This window comes from Gobio gobio (assembly GCF_949357685.1).
Source record: "Gobio gobio genome assembly, chromosome: 18".
In the NCBI taxonomy this organism is placed as follows: Eukaryota; Metazoa; Chordata; class Actinopteri; order Cypriniformes; family Gobionidae; genus Gobio; species Gobio gobio.
Genome location: NC_137111.1, coordinates 3,777,386 through 3,793,279, shown reverse-complemented (window position 1 = coordinate 3,793,279; position 15,894 = coordinate 3,777,386). Strand labels below are relative to the sequence as shown.

General features: G+C 42.4%; 1 protein-coding gene across 1 annotated transcript in view; it reads right to left on the bottom strand.

Moving 5' to 3' along the window:
* nrxn1b (neurexin 1b) overlaps positions 1–15,894 on the bottom strand; it is a gene marked incomplete at its 3' end in the record, with an annotated part of 141,765 nt that overhangs the window by 23,007 nt on the left and 102,864 nt on the right. Inside the window, exon 15 of the mRNA XM_079843538.1 lies at positions 9,882–10,063. Coding sequence (XP_079699664.1) covers positions 9,882–10,063 — 182 coding nt within the window. The remainder of the gene's footprint in view (positions 1–9,881; positions 10,064–15,894) is intronic.

Here is a 15,894-nt window from a genome sequence, read left to right as displayed (position 1 = left end):
AATCGTCCTCACTTTAGATGAGCTCACTAAAATACTAACAACTACTAAATGTTTTATAACTTCCTGAATTAATCATGAATTACAGTAAGAATACATTTTAATAAAGCGTTTATTAACACAAAAGTAACTATTACTATATGTCTAAATAATAAGATGTATAAATGTATATTTAAATAGTTTATTAATCATTTACTTACACTTTATAAATGATCTGATGAACCACTGACAACTCCTAAACAACTGGTTAGTAAATAATGTAATAAATTGATCATTTATAAAGTATGAAAATACAATTATTAAACACATTATAGAAATGCTTATAAATAAAGAATAAAGCATTTATAGCTGTATTTATAAACTGCCTATGAATGCTTTATAAATGATGAATGAACTATTTACTAGTGCTTCATAGTGTGTAGTTATTATAAAGTGTTACCTTGTTTGAATTTATTGTATTTATTATTTTAAAAAGTACTTATAATATGTAACATGTTTTCAAGTCGGTAAACGAATGAATTAATAATAAAAGAAAGTAGATCCAGAATTGTTTTGGAGTCGGACCGTGACTCCACAAGCACATGATTTCTCACACCATTGCTTTGCTGATAACACACAGCTTCACTTCTCATGTCAACCACACACTCCCAAACTTTCTCGCAATTGCGAGTTAACATATTTGTGATATAAACGCGAAAATTATCGCAATTCTTTTTTCCTCAGAATGTGACTTTATAACTTGCAATTGCAGTTTAGATCTCACAATTCTGAGAAAAGTCAGAATTGCAAGATATAAACTCGCAACTGCGCAAAAAAGTCAATTGTGAAGAAAAGACTTGCGCGTTTATATCACGCAATTCTGACTATATCTTGCAATTCTGACTTTATAACACACAAATGTGACTTTATATCAAAATGATGTGATGAGGTAGCAGCTCACGAGTTAACATTCACTGCATACATTTGAGCAGTTATAGCATTAGCTATTAAACATCATTATTCAAATACTACTCATACGCATCAAACTCAGCATTCCTGAACATGTGCTTTCTGCAACTAGCGCTAATCGTTTGGGCCAGCGATAAACTCTTTACTGTGCGTTCACACCGCCGCCGGCGAGAGCGTCAAACTTCGCTCTGGCCGCCCTGCCATCGACGCTGTAGAAAGATTCGTGGACGCGCTGCCGCTCTGACGTAGATCGAATGCTTGGTCTTTTTTGAAACGGCATTTAAAGGGGCTGCAAAGCAAACACTCATGTTGACCGGCATTTGTGCTGACTGACCACAAGTAGGTATAACCGTATAATATAACCTCATGAAATCATTTAAATGTGAAAGTTTAAAAAAAGCAGATCGATGGAAAGAACTTAACAATTATAGTTACATGTTTGCTAACGAAATAAACCAATTAAAAGTCATTTGTGTGGTGGATAAATAATGTTGCACGTCTTCTTATCAAACCCGCCGCACCAGCAGTGATCAACCTCCTCTATTTTGCTTGGGAACTAATGTGGTAGGAACCGAAGTTTACAGCGCTGCGTTCTTTAGAATCATCTCAAGCGGAGCACTACTACATTCCCATTGGTTGCCGCTGGCTGCCGCCGAACCGCGTCATAGCTCATTACCATAAAGTTGACCTGACTTCAACTCTCCTCGACGCCCAAATCGTCCAAGACGCGCCGCGCCGCTCTCGCCGGAGCTCGCCGCCGGGCTCCCATTGAGAATGAAAGACTTCCGGCCACTTTGACGCTCTCGCCGGCGGCGGTGTGAACGCACAGTTATACTCGGCTAAAGAAATAACTTTTTTTAGAAGAATTTTCCCAGACAACAACAAGATTTTCCAGGACATTTGACATTTTCTCTAATTTTCCAGGTTTTCCAGGACGAGTGGGAGCCCTGCCTCTACCTCCTGATCTCATTCACAGTGTCTTGCTTCCCAACCCCATCTGGACAGCCGAATCCCTGGCAATCTTCAATAAACAGCCGGAAACTCATCTCAGAGATCCTGCTAAACTAAATTGGGTTGAATAATGACACCATCGTCTTCTGTAGAGCTGCTTTACAGCTGAAATTACATTTGGTTTTATAAATGATGGATTTTACAGCTTTTGGGACCCTTTAGGAGTTTTGACATGCTTTGTGCTTTTTTCAGTTGCTTATAAACACACTAATGGCAAAAGTGTAATTACACTGTATTCAGCACAAACTGGGCTACCAGAATATCTGAGCAACATGTATGAACATGCTTGTATTTTTGAGAGAATAATGTTTATGCATGGTTCAAGTCACTGAAATAAGGCCACAAAACACAAGACTTTTGACTAAAGGGTGTAGTTGCCTAGAGTTTTTGCTTCAAGATGATGTAAAGTAAATGAATCTCACTGAACTCGATGTGTATATTCGAGTCGATGTGGGCGGGGATATACTCTCAGAATTTGTGGGCGTGGCCGCATTAGCAGATAATGAAGTGCTCGCGAACAGATTACAGGGCTCGACATTAAGCTTGTTCACGTGCTTGTCCTTTTTTGTGTGTTGTAAATAAAATGTATTCTGAAGCGATATTCTCACCAGAGTTCAATCAGCTTTGACATATTTAAATATGCATTTGTGATATTTGTACCTTTTATAAAGGGCATTGTTCCCCTAATCTTATTAAATATAGGCTATGCTTCAGCTTTCATTTTATATTCTTACATTTTATCAATACATTTAATTAGAAGACGACACTGTAGGGCTGTTACCAATCAAATTAAATAATGTTATGAGATTGTTTTACATATATTTTGAATATACAAATAAGAAAAGTTGGAAAGAATGTTTAAACATGAAACTAAAGCACCAGTAGGTGGCGGCAGGTCTGAATGAGCGAGTCATTGAGTCGATTCGTTCAAACGCCTGATTCGTTCAGTAATGAGGCGGTCGTTTACGAATAGTTCATTGAATCTTTGATTTAACCGATTCATTCAAACGCTGAATCATTCACTAACACACACTGATGCTGTGAGATGAGTTATGGTTCTGCTGTGATCTTTGTTTGGAAATATTTTCACCGCTGAAATAGAACAAAAACACTCAATATTTCGTCTAAAATGTAAGTGACTTAATGTTAATTGTTTATGGAACTGTCATATGAAATCAGTGTAATGTTCAGTCGTGATGTTATTCAGGAAAACAGCACTCTTGCTAATGTGACGCTGCAACTGTATCATGTTATAAATATAAATAAACTCCACATTTCTACATGTTTACGGCAGTGTGTTAACAGAGTTTCTCTGTGTGAGCGGCGCACATTTGTTGTGATTTCTCCTCAAGAGGCTGCGCGAGCGTCAACAGTGCAACGTTACCGTCAGTTCGTTATATATTATTATCCACTATCGATCTCCACTTACACTAATGAACGCAGAATCATTCTTGCATTTTGGTGATTCCCTAGTTATTTTTTGTTAATGATGTTTTATCAGGACACTTGTCCCGGACAAGCGTTAATGTCGAGCCCTGGATTACATAAACAGAGAATATTTGTTTTGATTTACATTATTTAAAACCTGACATTTCAGCATTTCATGTTTGTGTGACAAGTATTCACTGAGTTACAGCTCATTTTCTGAAGAGTGTCAGAATGGACATTGAGAGAGAGTATCGTGTTTGTTTTCCTTATTTTGCAAAAGGCACAACATTTAGTTTTTATTGTGACTGTACACAGATTATAATGGTGTGTAACACTTGCCTGAATGACCAAAATCGACGGCGTATTTTGAGTCTCTTTCACACTAAAAAAGCGAGTTGGTCACACCGGTGTGATCGTCGCCCTCTAGGGGTTAATGTGAAGTACTCTGAAACTATCTATATTGCATAAAGCACTATATAAATACATGTGACATCACTGTTTCTGTAAGCCCTCCCTGTTCTACACAATGTTTCAAACTTTGTATTGTTAGCACTTCTTTTGTCATTGCCTCCTCATGATGAATCGCATTCCACATTGTAAGTCGCTCTAAACAATAGCATCTGCTAAATAAATGTAAATGTTGTAAGCAGCAGAAATCTCGCTTCTTTTGCACAATTGAGCCCTGTATCGCTGATCATTGTTTTCCTGTTATCACTGTAAAGTGCTATAGAAATAAAGGTGACTGGATTCTTTTGTCTCTGTTTTGTATGAATAAACATCAGTCATTTGTGTTCAGTGTCCTTGGTCTGCATGTGTGTTACTGTGTGATGATACATAGCGGAGATGTAACTCTGCAAACCCACATTCCCATAAACCCATGTGTAACAAGTGTGCATATGAATATGTTTGTGTACTTCTGCTAAAAGTGTTTGTTTGCTCTGTGATGTGGACATGTGGCTTTCACTGAATGAGTGCTTTCAGACAGTATATGCATGAAAGAGTAAAAACGCCAGCCACGGTTGTCTTAAACTTGAATGATCCACGGCTGTGTGTGTGTGTGTGTGAGTGTGAGTGTGTGTCGTTCCCTGATGATCCGCGGCTGTGTGTGTGTTTTGTGCTGGTTGTTCTTGAGTCTCTTGTTTGTCCTGAGCCGTTAAACTGCCCAACATTCTTCAGAAAAATCCTCCAGGTCCTACAAATCCTTCAGTTTTCCAGCATCTTCTGCACTTTTGAACCCTCTCCAGCAGTGACGGTGTGATTCTGTGTGTGTGTGTGTGTGTGTGTGTGTGTGTGTGATTCTGAGATCTGAGGACGATTGAGGGACTCAAACACAACTATTAAAAAAGGTTCACACATTCCCTGACGCTCCAGAAGGAAACATTAAGAGCCGGGGGTGAAAATTTTTGCACAGGATGAAGACGTCCAAATTTGTCTTATTTTGTCTAAACATCACATTTTTTCAATCTAGCACTGGCCTTCAGAAGACACAGAAGATACTCACATGTTTCCCGAAAGACAAATTAAGTACAATCTACCTTCATCATGTGCAAAAGTGTTCACCCCCGGCTCTTAATGCGTCGCGTTTCCTTCTGGAGCGTCAGGGAATGTGTGAACCTTTTTTAATAGCTGTGTTTGAGTCCCTCAATTGTCCTCAGATCTCAGAATCACACACACACACACACACACACACACACACACACACACACACACACACACACACACACACACACACACACACACACACACACACACACACACACACACACGCAGAATCACTGCTGGAGAGGGTTCAAATGTGCACAAGATGCTGGAAAACTGAAGGATTTGTAAGATCTGGAGGATTTTTCTGAAGAACGTTAGTCAGTTTAACGGCTCAGGACAAACAAGAGACTCAAGAACAACTAGCACAAAACACACACTCACACACACATAGTACCTTAGACCAAGTTTTGTGTCTTGTTTTTTTCATGTTATAGCGCCACCAAGAGTTCAATCGTCGCAATTTTTTTATCGTGACCAAAGACTCACCCCATACATATGTGTACCAAGTTTGGTGAAATTATCTCATTGCGTTCTTGAGTTATAGCCCGATTAATAAAATAGGCTCCGCCCTGAACGCCCATTTTGACGACCCTTAACGACCTAGAATCGAAATTTCTACTTTTTTTCAATAATTACACACACACACACACACACACACACACTCACACACAGCCGTGGATCATCAGGGAATGACATAAGAATCAATGGTTCATACAGTTTAGAATGGGTCATTTTTATAAATTCAGCAATTGTTTTGTCTTGTGGACTATATGTAAACATCTTTTATGCAAAATATCTTATTCAGGACAGCACTAAATAAAACATAACATGCCTTTAGTGTGATCCCTCTTATTTTGCTCAGATTATTCACATTTTCACTGATTCAGCAAGCGGTTCACACACTTTCCAGGGCTGGACATTAACGCTTGTCCGCACAAGTGGATTTTTTGAAGGGGCGAGTGAAAAACAATTTTACTTGCCCGTCGGACAAGTATCCTGGTTAAAGCGTCAAAACAAAAGTTAACTATGGAATCATCAAAGTGCAATAATGATTCTGCATCAGTGTAAGTGGAGATGGAAAGTGGATAATAATATAAAACTAACTGACGTTAATAAGGTTGAGCTGTTGAGGCTCCTCCATGAACTGCCACCTTAACGTGGTGGAGGGGTTTGAGTACCCGAATGACCCTAGGAGCTACGTTGTCCGGGGCTATATGCCCCTGGTAGGGTCTCCCAAGGCAAACAGGTCCTAGGTGACGGGTCAGACTAAGAGCAGTTCAAAACCCCTTATGATGACAAAAAAAAGGAGGACCGTGACGTCGCCCGGTATGGCGCAGCCGGGGCCCCACCCTTGAGCCAGGCCTGGGGTTGGGGCTCGTATGCGAGCGCCTGGTGGCCGGGCCTTCCCCCACGGGGTCCGGCCGGGCTCAGCCCAAAGGAGCGACGTGGGGACACCTTCCCGTGGTGGTGTTCAGTTATTGGACTTCTGTGCTAGTTACAGTTTGTCCATAACGAACACCATGTTCAAGCATAAGGGTGTCCATCAGTGCACATGGCACCAGGACACCCTAGGTCGTAGGTCAATGATCGACTTTGTGGTCGTTTCATCTGACCTGCGGCCGTATGTCTTGGACACTCGGGTGAAGAGAGGGGCGGAGCTGTCAACTGATCACCACCTGGTGGTGAGTTGGATCCGATGGCGGGGGAGGAAGCTGGATAGACTCGGTAGACCCAAACGTATTGTGAGGGTCTGCTGGGAACGTTTGGCCGAGTCTACTGTCAGAGAGATCTTCAACTCCTGCCTCCGGCAGAGCTTCGACCGGATCCCGAGGGAGGCTGGAGATATTGAGTCCGAGTGGACCATGTTCTCCACCTCCATTGTCAAAGCGGCTGCTCGGAGCTGTGGACGCAAGGTCTCCGGTGCCTGTCGAGGCGGCAATCCCCGAACCCGGTGGTGGACACCGGAAGTAAGGGATGCCGTCAAGCTGAAGAAGGAGTCCTATCGGGCCTGGCTGGCTTGTGGGACTCCTGAGGCAGCTGACATGTACCGGCAGGCTAAACGGACTGCAGCCCGGGTGGTTGTGGAGGCAAAAACTCGGGCCTGGGAGGAGTTCGGTGAGGCCATGGAAAAGGACTATCGGCTGGCCTCGAAGAGATTCTGGCAAACCGTCCGGCGCCTCAGGAGGGGGAAGCAGTGCCCTACCAACGCTGTCTACAGTGGCGATGGGCGGCTGTTGACCTCGACTGGGGATGTTGTCGGACGGTGGAAGGAATACTTCGAGGATCTCCTCAATCCCGCCGTCACGTCTTCCATTGAGGAAGCAGAGGCTGGGGGCTCATAGGAGGACTCGTCCATCACCCAAGCTGAAGTCACCGAGGTGGTCAAGAAACTCCTCGGTGGCAAGGCACCGGGGGTGGATGAGATCCGCCCTGAGTACCTCAAGTCTCTGGATGTTGTGGGGCTGTCTTGGCTGACACGCCTCTGCAGCATCGCGTGGCGGTCGGGGACAGTGCCTCTGGGATGGCAGACCGGGGTGGTGGTCCCTCTTTTTAAGAAGGGGGACCGGAGGGTGTGTTCCAACTACAGGGGGATCACACTTCTCAGCCTCCCCGGGAAAGTCTATGCCAGGGTACTGGAGAGGAGAATCCGGCCGATAGTGGAACCTCGGATTCAGGAGGAACAGTGTGGTTTTCGTCCTGCTCGTGGAACACTGGACCAGCTCTATACCCTCTACAGGGTGCTGGAGGGTTCATGGGAGTTTGCCCAACCAGTCCACATTTGTTTTGTGGATTTGAAGAAGGCATTCGACTGTGTCCCTCGCGGCGTCCAGTGGAGGGTGCTCGGGGAGTATGGGGTCCGGGGTCCTTTGCTGAGGGCTGTCCGGTCCCTGTATGACCGAAGCAGGAGTTTGGTCCGCATTGCCGGCAGTAAGTCAGACTTGTTCCCGGTGCATGTTGGACTCCGGCAGGGCTGCCCTTTGTCGCCGGTTCTGTTCATAATTTTTATGGACAGAATTTCTAGGCGCAGCCAGGGGCCGGAGGGTGTCAGGTTTGGGGACCACACGGTTTCGTCTCTGCTCTTTGCGGATGACGTTGTCGTGTTGGCCCCTTCTAACCAGGACCTTCAGCACTGGGACGGTTTGCAGCCGAGTGTGAAGCGGCTGGGATGGGGATCAGCACCTCCAAATCCGAGGCCATGGTCCTCAGTCGGAAAAGGGTGGTTTGCCCACTTCAGGTTGGTGGAGAGTTCCTGCCCCAAGTGGAGGAGTTCAAGTATCTAGGGGTCTTGTTCACGAGTGAGGGGAGGATGGAACGGGAGATTGACAGACGGATCGGTGCAGCTTCTGCAGTAATGCGGTCGATGTACCGGTCTGTCGTGGTGAAGAAAGAGCTAAGCCGTAAGGCGAAGCTCTCGATTTACCGGTCAATCTACGTTCCTACTCTCACCTATGGTCATGAGCTGTGGGTCATGACCGAAAGGACAAGATCCCGGATACAGGCGGCCGAAATGAGCTTTCTCCGCAGGGTGGCTGGGCGCTCCCTTAGAGATAGGGTGAGAAGCTCAGTCACTCGGGAGGAACTCGGAGTAGAGCCGCTGCTCCTCCACATCGAGAGGGGACAGCTGAGGTGGCTCGGGCATCTGTTCCGGATGCCTCCTGAACGCCTTCCCGGGAAGGTGTTTCGGGCATGTCCAACCGGGAGGAGGCCCCGGGGAAGACCTAGGACACGCTGGAGGGACTGTCTCCCGGCTGGCCTTGGAACGCCTCGGTGTCCCCCCGGAAGAGCTAGAGGAAGTGTCCAGGGAGAGGGAAGTCTGGGCATCTCTGCTTAGACTGCTGCCCCCGCGACCCGGCCCCGGATAAAGCGGAAGAAGATGGATGGATGGATGGATGTTGAGGCTCAGACTCTTGAGGAGAAAATCCAAAACAAATGAGCGGCGCTCACACACAGAAACTCAGTTAACACACACGGTTAAAATTGTGCAGTTTTTATATTTATAACATATGATACAGTTAAGCAACATCACACTAACAAGAGTGTGCTTTCCTGAATACCATCATAACTGAAAATGACACTGATTTCATACGCCAGTTCCAGAAACAATTATTAACATTAAATCACTTACATTTTAGAAGCAATATGGACTGTTTTTGTTCTATTTCAGCTGCGAAAATATTTCCAAACAAAGATCACAGCAGAACCATAACTCATCTCACAGCATCAGTGTGTGTTACTGAAGAACCATAACCCGTCTCACAGCATCAGTGTGTGTTAGTGAATGATTCAGCGTTTGAATGAATCGGTTGAATCAAAGATTCACTGGCCTATTCGTAAACGACCACCTAATTCTTGAATGAATCAGCCGTTTCACTGAATCGACTCAATGATTCGCTCATTCAGACGGTCACAGCGCCACCTACTGGTGCTTTAGTTTCATCTTTCCAACATTTCTCATTTGTATATTCAAAAATATTTAAAATAATCTCATAACATTATTTAATGCAGTTGTAATTTTTCAGTGTAAATGATTTAATTTGATTGGTAACAGCCTATAGTGTCTTATTCTAATTTAATTTATTGATCAAATTTAAGAATATAAAAGGAAAGCCGAAGCACATCCTATATTTAATAAAATTATGGAAAAATGGCCTTTATAAAAAGGTAAAAATATCACAAATATGCATATTTAAATATGTCAAAGCTGATTAAACACTGGTGAGAATATTGCTTCAGTATAGATTATATTTACAAAAAAAATCCGGACAAGCAAATGTTTTACTCGGACAAGTGAATGACAGATTAACCGGCTTAATGTCCAGCCCTGCTTTCTCTCTCGTGTAAATGACCCTGTGCACATTAATAAATGGATCTATAAACCCTTCTCAAGGTAATATTGGAATGCAGTTTTTTCTGTCTATAGAGAGTTGTGTTGAACAGAGGAACGGTCCACTTACAATGTGCAGTTTGAGATAGTCTCCTAGCCCAGAGGAGCTGTTGACCCGCACCAGGACGGCTTCTGCCAGCTGAGAGCTGAAGCCCATCGCCAGCCGGTCGGCCCTTGTGCTCGGGCGCTCGTTCGGGGGCCAGGTGTATGTGATCACACCGCCATCCCTCCCAAAGATATACGTGGTGCCAGCTGCAGGAGACAGATGTGCAAACACACACAGATTAGCCAAAATACAAGAGCAATATCCTCATATCCATAGATAGAAAGATGGAGAGAATTCATGGGAAGCCCCGCCCCCTTTACAAAGACTGGGCTAGACTTTTTTCTGAACCTGGTGACCCACAAATATTTAAATAACAAGAATAACATTCACATGCAAGGTTTATGAGAATACATTATATGTAAGGAATCATTGACAAGCTGTTGAATTATACACACATGAGCTGGCAGTGATGTTGCTTTTTCAAGTGTTTTATTTTAAATTTAAGTGCAAAATAAAGCATAACTTGATGTGTTAATGTTTGAAAACGTACGTTTTTAATATGTAACTACGGCCGTTTGGGGTGTGAGTGTGTGTAGTGTACATTGTAGAACAAAACTTTTACTCATAAATTGAAAAAACCCCCATTATAAAACCCTATAGGAAACTCTGGAAGGAAGGCATCGCACCGCTCTATTCCAGTCTCACTTCCTGTTGAACTGTATAGGTTTGTAACTAATTTGCATAATCCCCGCCTCTGGTCTTGATTGGCTGAACAGCGTCTCTTAGCCCCGCCCTCACTCACTGTAGTTGTAACTAATTTGCATAATACCAGCCTCTGGTCTTGATTGGCTGAACAGCGTCTCTTAGCCCCGCCCTCACTCACTGTAGTTGTAACTAATTTGCATAATGTCCGCCTCTGGTCTTGATTGGATGAACAGCGTCTCTTAGCCCCGCCCTCACTCACTGTAGTTGTAACTAATTTGCATAATGCCAGCCTCTGGTCTTGATTGGCTGAACAGCGTCTCTTAGCCCCGCCCTCACTCACTGTAGTTGTAACTAATTTGCATAATACCAGCCTCTGGTCTTGATTGGCTGAACAGCGTCTCTTAGCCCCGCCCTCACTCACTGTAGTTGTAACTAATTTGCATAATGCCAGCCTCTGGTCTTGATTGGCTGAACAGCGTCTCTTAGCCCCGCCCTCACTCACTGTAGTCGTCTCTGAGAATGGTAGAGTTTGGTTGGTGTTGGTCATGTGGAGAAGATGCTGTTTTCTGCTGAGATTGAGACGGTCAAACACACGCCATCATTACTGTTCCTATCACTGAGATTCAGATATGATAATGAGCGCTTGTTTTCTGACCAATCAGGGCTGAGCAGCTCTCAGAGAGGCGGGGTTTAGAAAGAAGAAAAGAGCTGATGCTGATGGATATTATGAGGGAAATAATCCAAAATTCACATCCTGTTGGGTCAGTTTGTCCTACTTCATTCAAGGGTTAATCCTCAAAAAACAAACGCTCTTAACAAATAAACATTTGTTAATGCAAATACCAAAACCTTGTAGCTTCTTTCATTCTTGTTCTCTTCTCCCCCCCCCCCCCCCCCAAAGTCGAGAACCGTGTTATTCAACAGCCGTTGTAATCGCTCCAGAGAGAGGGAGGAATAATCACACAGAGGAAGTCAAGCGGGAAAAAGAAGGCGAGGAAAAATAGATTGTGAGAATCATTCGTGCTATTATTAACAGAAGAATGGCCAACATACATCAGAAGATAACAGATGCCTCCCCTTGTTTTGACAGACGTTTGTAGGACTGAAGGTAAAGTAATGAGTTTCTTTGTTATAACCCTCGCTTCCTTACCCAGAAGGCCATTGAGTGAGCGCAGCTATAGTCCGGTGATTGGTCAGATTGATTTAGTCATGTGGTCAATGAAAGGATAAAAGAAGATTATAGTAAAGATTTTCTCTTTTCTCAGAGCTCTGCTTTTGTGCTTCTGGGCAACTGGCCAGTCATAGAGAAGCTGGAGCCGATCCCAGTGATCCCAGAGAAACACACTGGATGAACACAATCCAGACCTTTCATCAGCCCAGCTGAGTCCAACTGAGAGGACACATCCTCAGCCACGTTTAAAGAAGAAACTCACCATGGCTCCATGAACCAGGGTTGCCAACTGTCCTGTATTAGCCGGAACGTCCCGTAAATTGGGCCTTTAATTGATTTGTCCCTTCCTTGTAGAGCTTAAATAGGCCCCAAAAAATCAAGCCCGACCCCGAGCCCGATTTAAACCCGGCCATTTTTGAATACGTGGCGTTCTGACGAGAGCAAGCCTGTGATAACGCTCGCTCAAATCCCTCACACATGACATCTATCTGTACTGTAGCCATTAAACAATGCATTTTGTTTCATAATCATGTTTAAATATTATAATGTTATTTTTAAATTTCATCTGATTATGAAAAGTGCAAAGATGCGAGTGTCAGAAATGATTTTGACCACTTCATTAAGTTTTGTAGAAATCCTTTCTTTAAAATGAATTTGGTTTTGTATAAATTGTATCTTAATTTTAATCAATGTTTCATCGGCCAATCGCCTGGATTTAATAAATAAGAAGCAAATCGACTATAGCAGACAATCCACAAGTTTCCTATGAAGCCTTGCGTCAAAAGTGGGAGTGTCTTCCGGTTCGAAGTTTCCATCGTAGTTTATCGTATCGGATAGAAAATGTATCCGGCTCAAACGGGCGCATCATTTTTTTATGCGCCTTTATAGAATTAATGCGCATCTTGGCGTTTCCATTCATCATTTTTTGATGCGATATCCCAAAATGCGCATAAAAATAGGAGGATGGAAACACAGCTTATTGACATTCAACAGTTGTGTTACGTGCGTCCGTGTTTTTTTTCCTCCGAGGTGGCGTTGAGGATGAAAAGGCGTTTGCGGCAATTTGTGTTTTTCGTTATTAGTTCAACTTATGTTTCTTTGTGGTTTTGTTGATTGTAGCTTTTTATAGTTACTTATCCACTAATTTCTGATTTCAGTAACTGGTAGTGGATTAATTTACTTGTTCACTTTTTCTGGTTATTTATTTAGTGTAGCGAGGTAAGCAGATGCTCCAGAAGATCCACTTGTCTTTGTTTTGTCGGAAGCCAGGTAAGACGTTTTGTTGCTTTCTAAGCTGCCCTACCAGTTTACAGTTTATTGCTTGTTTGTTGTATTTTCGTTAATAGTTTGTATGTTCTTTTATGTAATTCTGAGTTGAATGTTTTGGTCTTTTCTGTTGCAAAAATAGTAAACGAAGGCGTACATGGCGTCTTGAAGCGTTAATCAGTGTTTGTGGTTGACTCATGTGTTCGGTCTGAATCAGCTGTTTGATGAGCGGTTTAAAGAGCCTTATTAGCTGGTTATGGCCATAACAGTTGTCATTCAAGCTATCCAGATTAGCTAACGATGTGAGAACACAACTTTCAAAGGGGTGAAACAGCAGCACCTTTACCCTCCGCTGTAGTGGGGTGGGAGGATGACGGACGGTAGCATGTTTAGCTATTTTCTAGATTCAGTAGCTTGTGATGGTAAGGCAATGAGCAATTTGAAAAGCTCAGAGGCGTATCAGTATCTGTCGGAAACGATCTAAAAGCGGACATTGAGTCTACACGTATCCCATCATAAGGCATGTGTGCTAGCATCAGTGACCGGTGAAGAGCGGACGCGAGTTATTCATGTATCAGGGCCAGGACGCTGATGGCTGATGTAGTCATGCAGCAGCTCTTTTGTGGAAGGTCAGTAAAATAAGGACAATTAAAGGGATAGTTCACCCAAAAATATGTATATGTAGATTCCTCATTCAAGCAATCCACGCAGGCACTAATGAGGAATCTATGTATATGACCCGGCTGCTATTTGACCTCACTCACAGGAAGTGATGGCAGTCTGCAGAGCTGAAGCGTTCGTCTGATATGAGGTGATATATTTGCATAAATACTGTTGGGTTTCTCTCCAAAACCGATGGTTTCGTGTCTTAAGACATCATTGTGTCGTCACGAGTTTAATTTGAAGTTGTCTGTCCATGTTTTTTTTACTCTAATTATATGACAAGCACTATATGAGTGACACACAGCAACGGTTGGAGTTAAAAATCTTCATTTGTGTTCTACTGAAGAAACGAAGACACCTACATCTTGGATGCCTTAGGGGTAAGCAGAAAAACATCACATTTTCGTTTTTGGGTGAACTATCCCTTTAAGGGCACGGAAATTGTATTGATATTATTACTAATAATGTACTGAACTGAAATGTTTAGTGTGTTATTCATGTTGCTTCACAGTAACCTTCACTAAACCCTTGTGGAACCATCTAATAAAAATCATTTTGAAACTTTGCCAATGATCCGAAAAACACTTGGCCTCTTCACTAACTAGCACACACTGGTATACTACATCCGCCGCCTCACTGGAAGTTATACCCACGTTCTTTTTTACAGTAGCGCCCCAGGAAACAGGTGAATAATCGTGACATGTTTCTCTAGCCACACCCAGGCCGGATTACCGCCACACCTGTTCTCAATCCAGAAATCACCTACAAATGACCTGACAAAGTGAAGTAGACCAAAAGATCTTCAAAAGCTAGACATCATGCCGAGATCCAAAGAAATTCAGGAACAAATGAGAAAGAAAGTAATTGCGATCAGGTCACAAAAGACCCCATAACAACATCCAAAGAACTGCAGGCCACTCATCCTTTACGCCAGGGCCGATTCTAGGGTTTTCACTTTAGGGCGGCTCAGCTCCATTGAGGGTATGAAACAAAAATGGTAACACTTTAGTTTATGGTCCAATTCTCACTATTAACTAGTAGCTTATTAGTATGCATATTAGGATATTGGCTGTTTATTATTACTTATACAGCAAATATTAACGCCTTATTCTGCATGACCATATTGTACATCCCTTAATCATACAATGTAGGCAGGTTTATAATCACTGAGATCCCAAATGTGAGGTTAGGGGGGTTCGGAATGGGAAAATTTTGATTTCCATGATCTACATATGTGCATTTTAAGATATTCTGAACGCCAAAAAAATAGATAACAACAGCTTGAAAACCATGTCAGTGGGCAGATATGACTGATTACGTTTTTCCATTTTCGTCAGTGAAGAAAGTAAACATATGTTTAACTGATGTTTATATGTTTTATGAATCATTTTCATAGACATGTTAATTTACTGAAGGCTAACAGGAAAGCTAGGTGACCAAATTTATTAAATTAATTCACAATATGCACACATTCATTACTATTAATCTTATGCCTAATCTGAAGAAAACGGCTTTGGTAATATTTCTTGTTTGTTAATTATATTATGAATGACATTACACAGGCCTATTTCAATTAAAAATGGCGAAATTAGACAAAAGTTTATTAATTTGCCTGAAAATTTTCGCCATTTGTTTAGCATTTCTGACTTACAGAAGCAGCTCAAATATGAAACGTTTAGTTTAGCTTGACGTCGAGTCGCGCTGCTAAGATTCGCCCTCAGCCTCAGCAGCTTCTGTGAACATAAAGCCCGCCTACTCTGATTTGATTGGTTTTCTCAGATACACTCAAAAAAATAACTCTTTGAATGAACATAAAAAAATCATGGAAAGTATTTCCACATGATTAACTTGCTTTATTTCAGCATTATGCAATTCTGTTATTACAATTTAATGTACTTATGTTGGGTCAACTTAATTTATTAAGGTTGATTCAACTTATTTACTATGGTTAGGCACAGCTTAATTTAATAGTGTCAGCCCAACTAATTTGCAATGTTTTGCACCAACTCATTTATTTAAGTTAGCCTAACAAAAGTGTTTAATGCTGAAAGAAAGCCATTTAATCACATGGAAATCCTTGCCAAAGAATAGAGCATTTACAAAACCTTTTACAATATTTTATTGGCTAGTCAGAAGATGGTTTTGTTACATCCATGGCATGCCCAGAGTAGTTTTTTATTATTAAAATAATAACTTTAATAGTTATTAGTAGATTCTCACCCCAAGCTCATG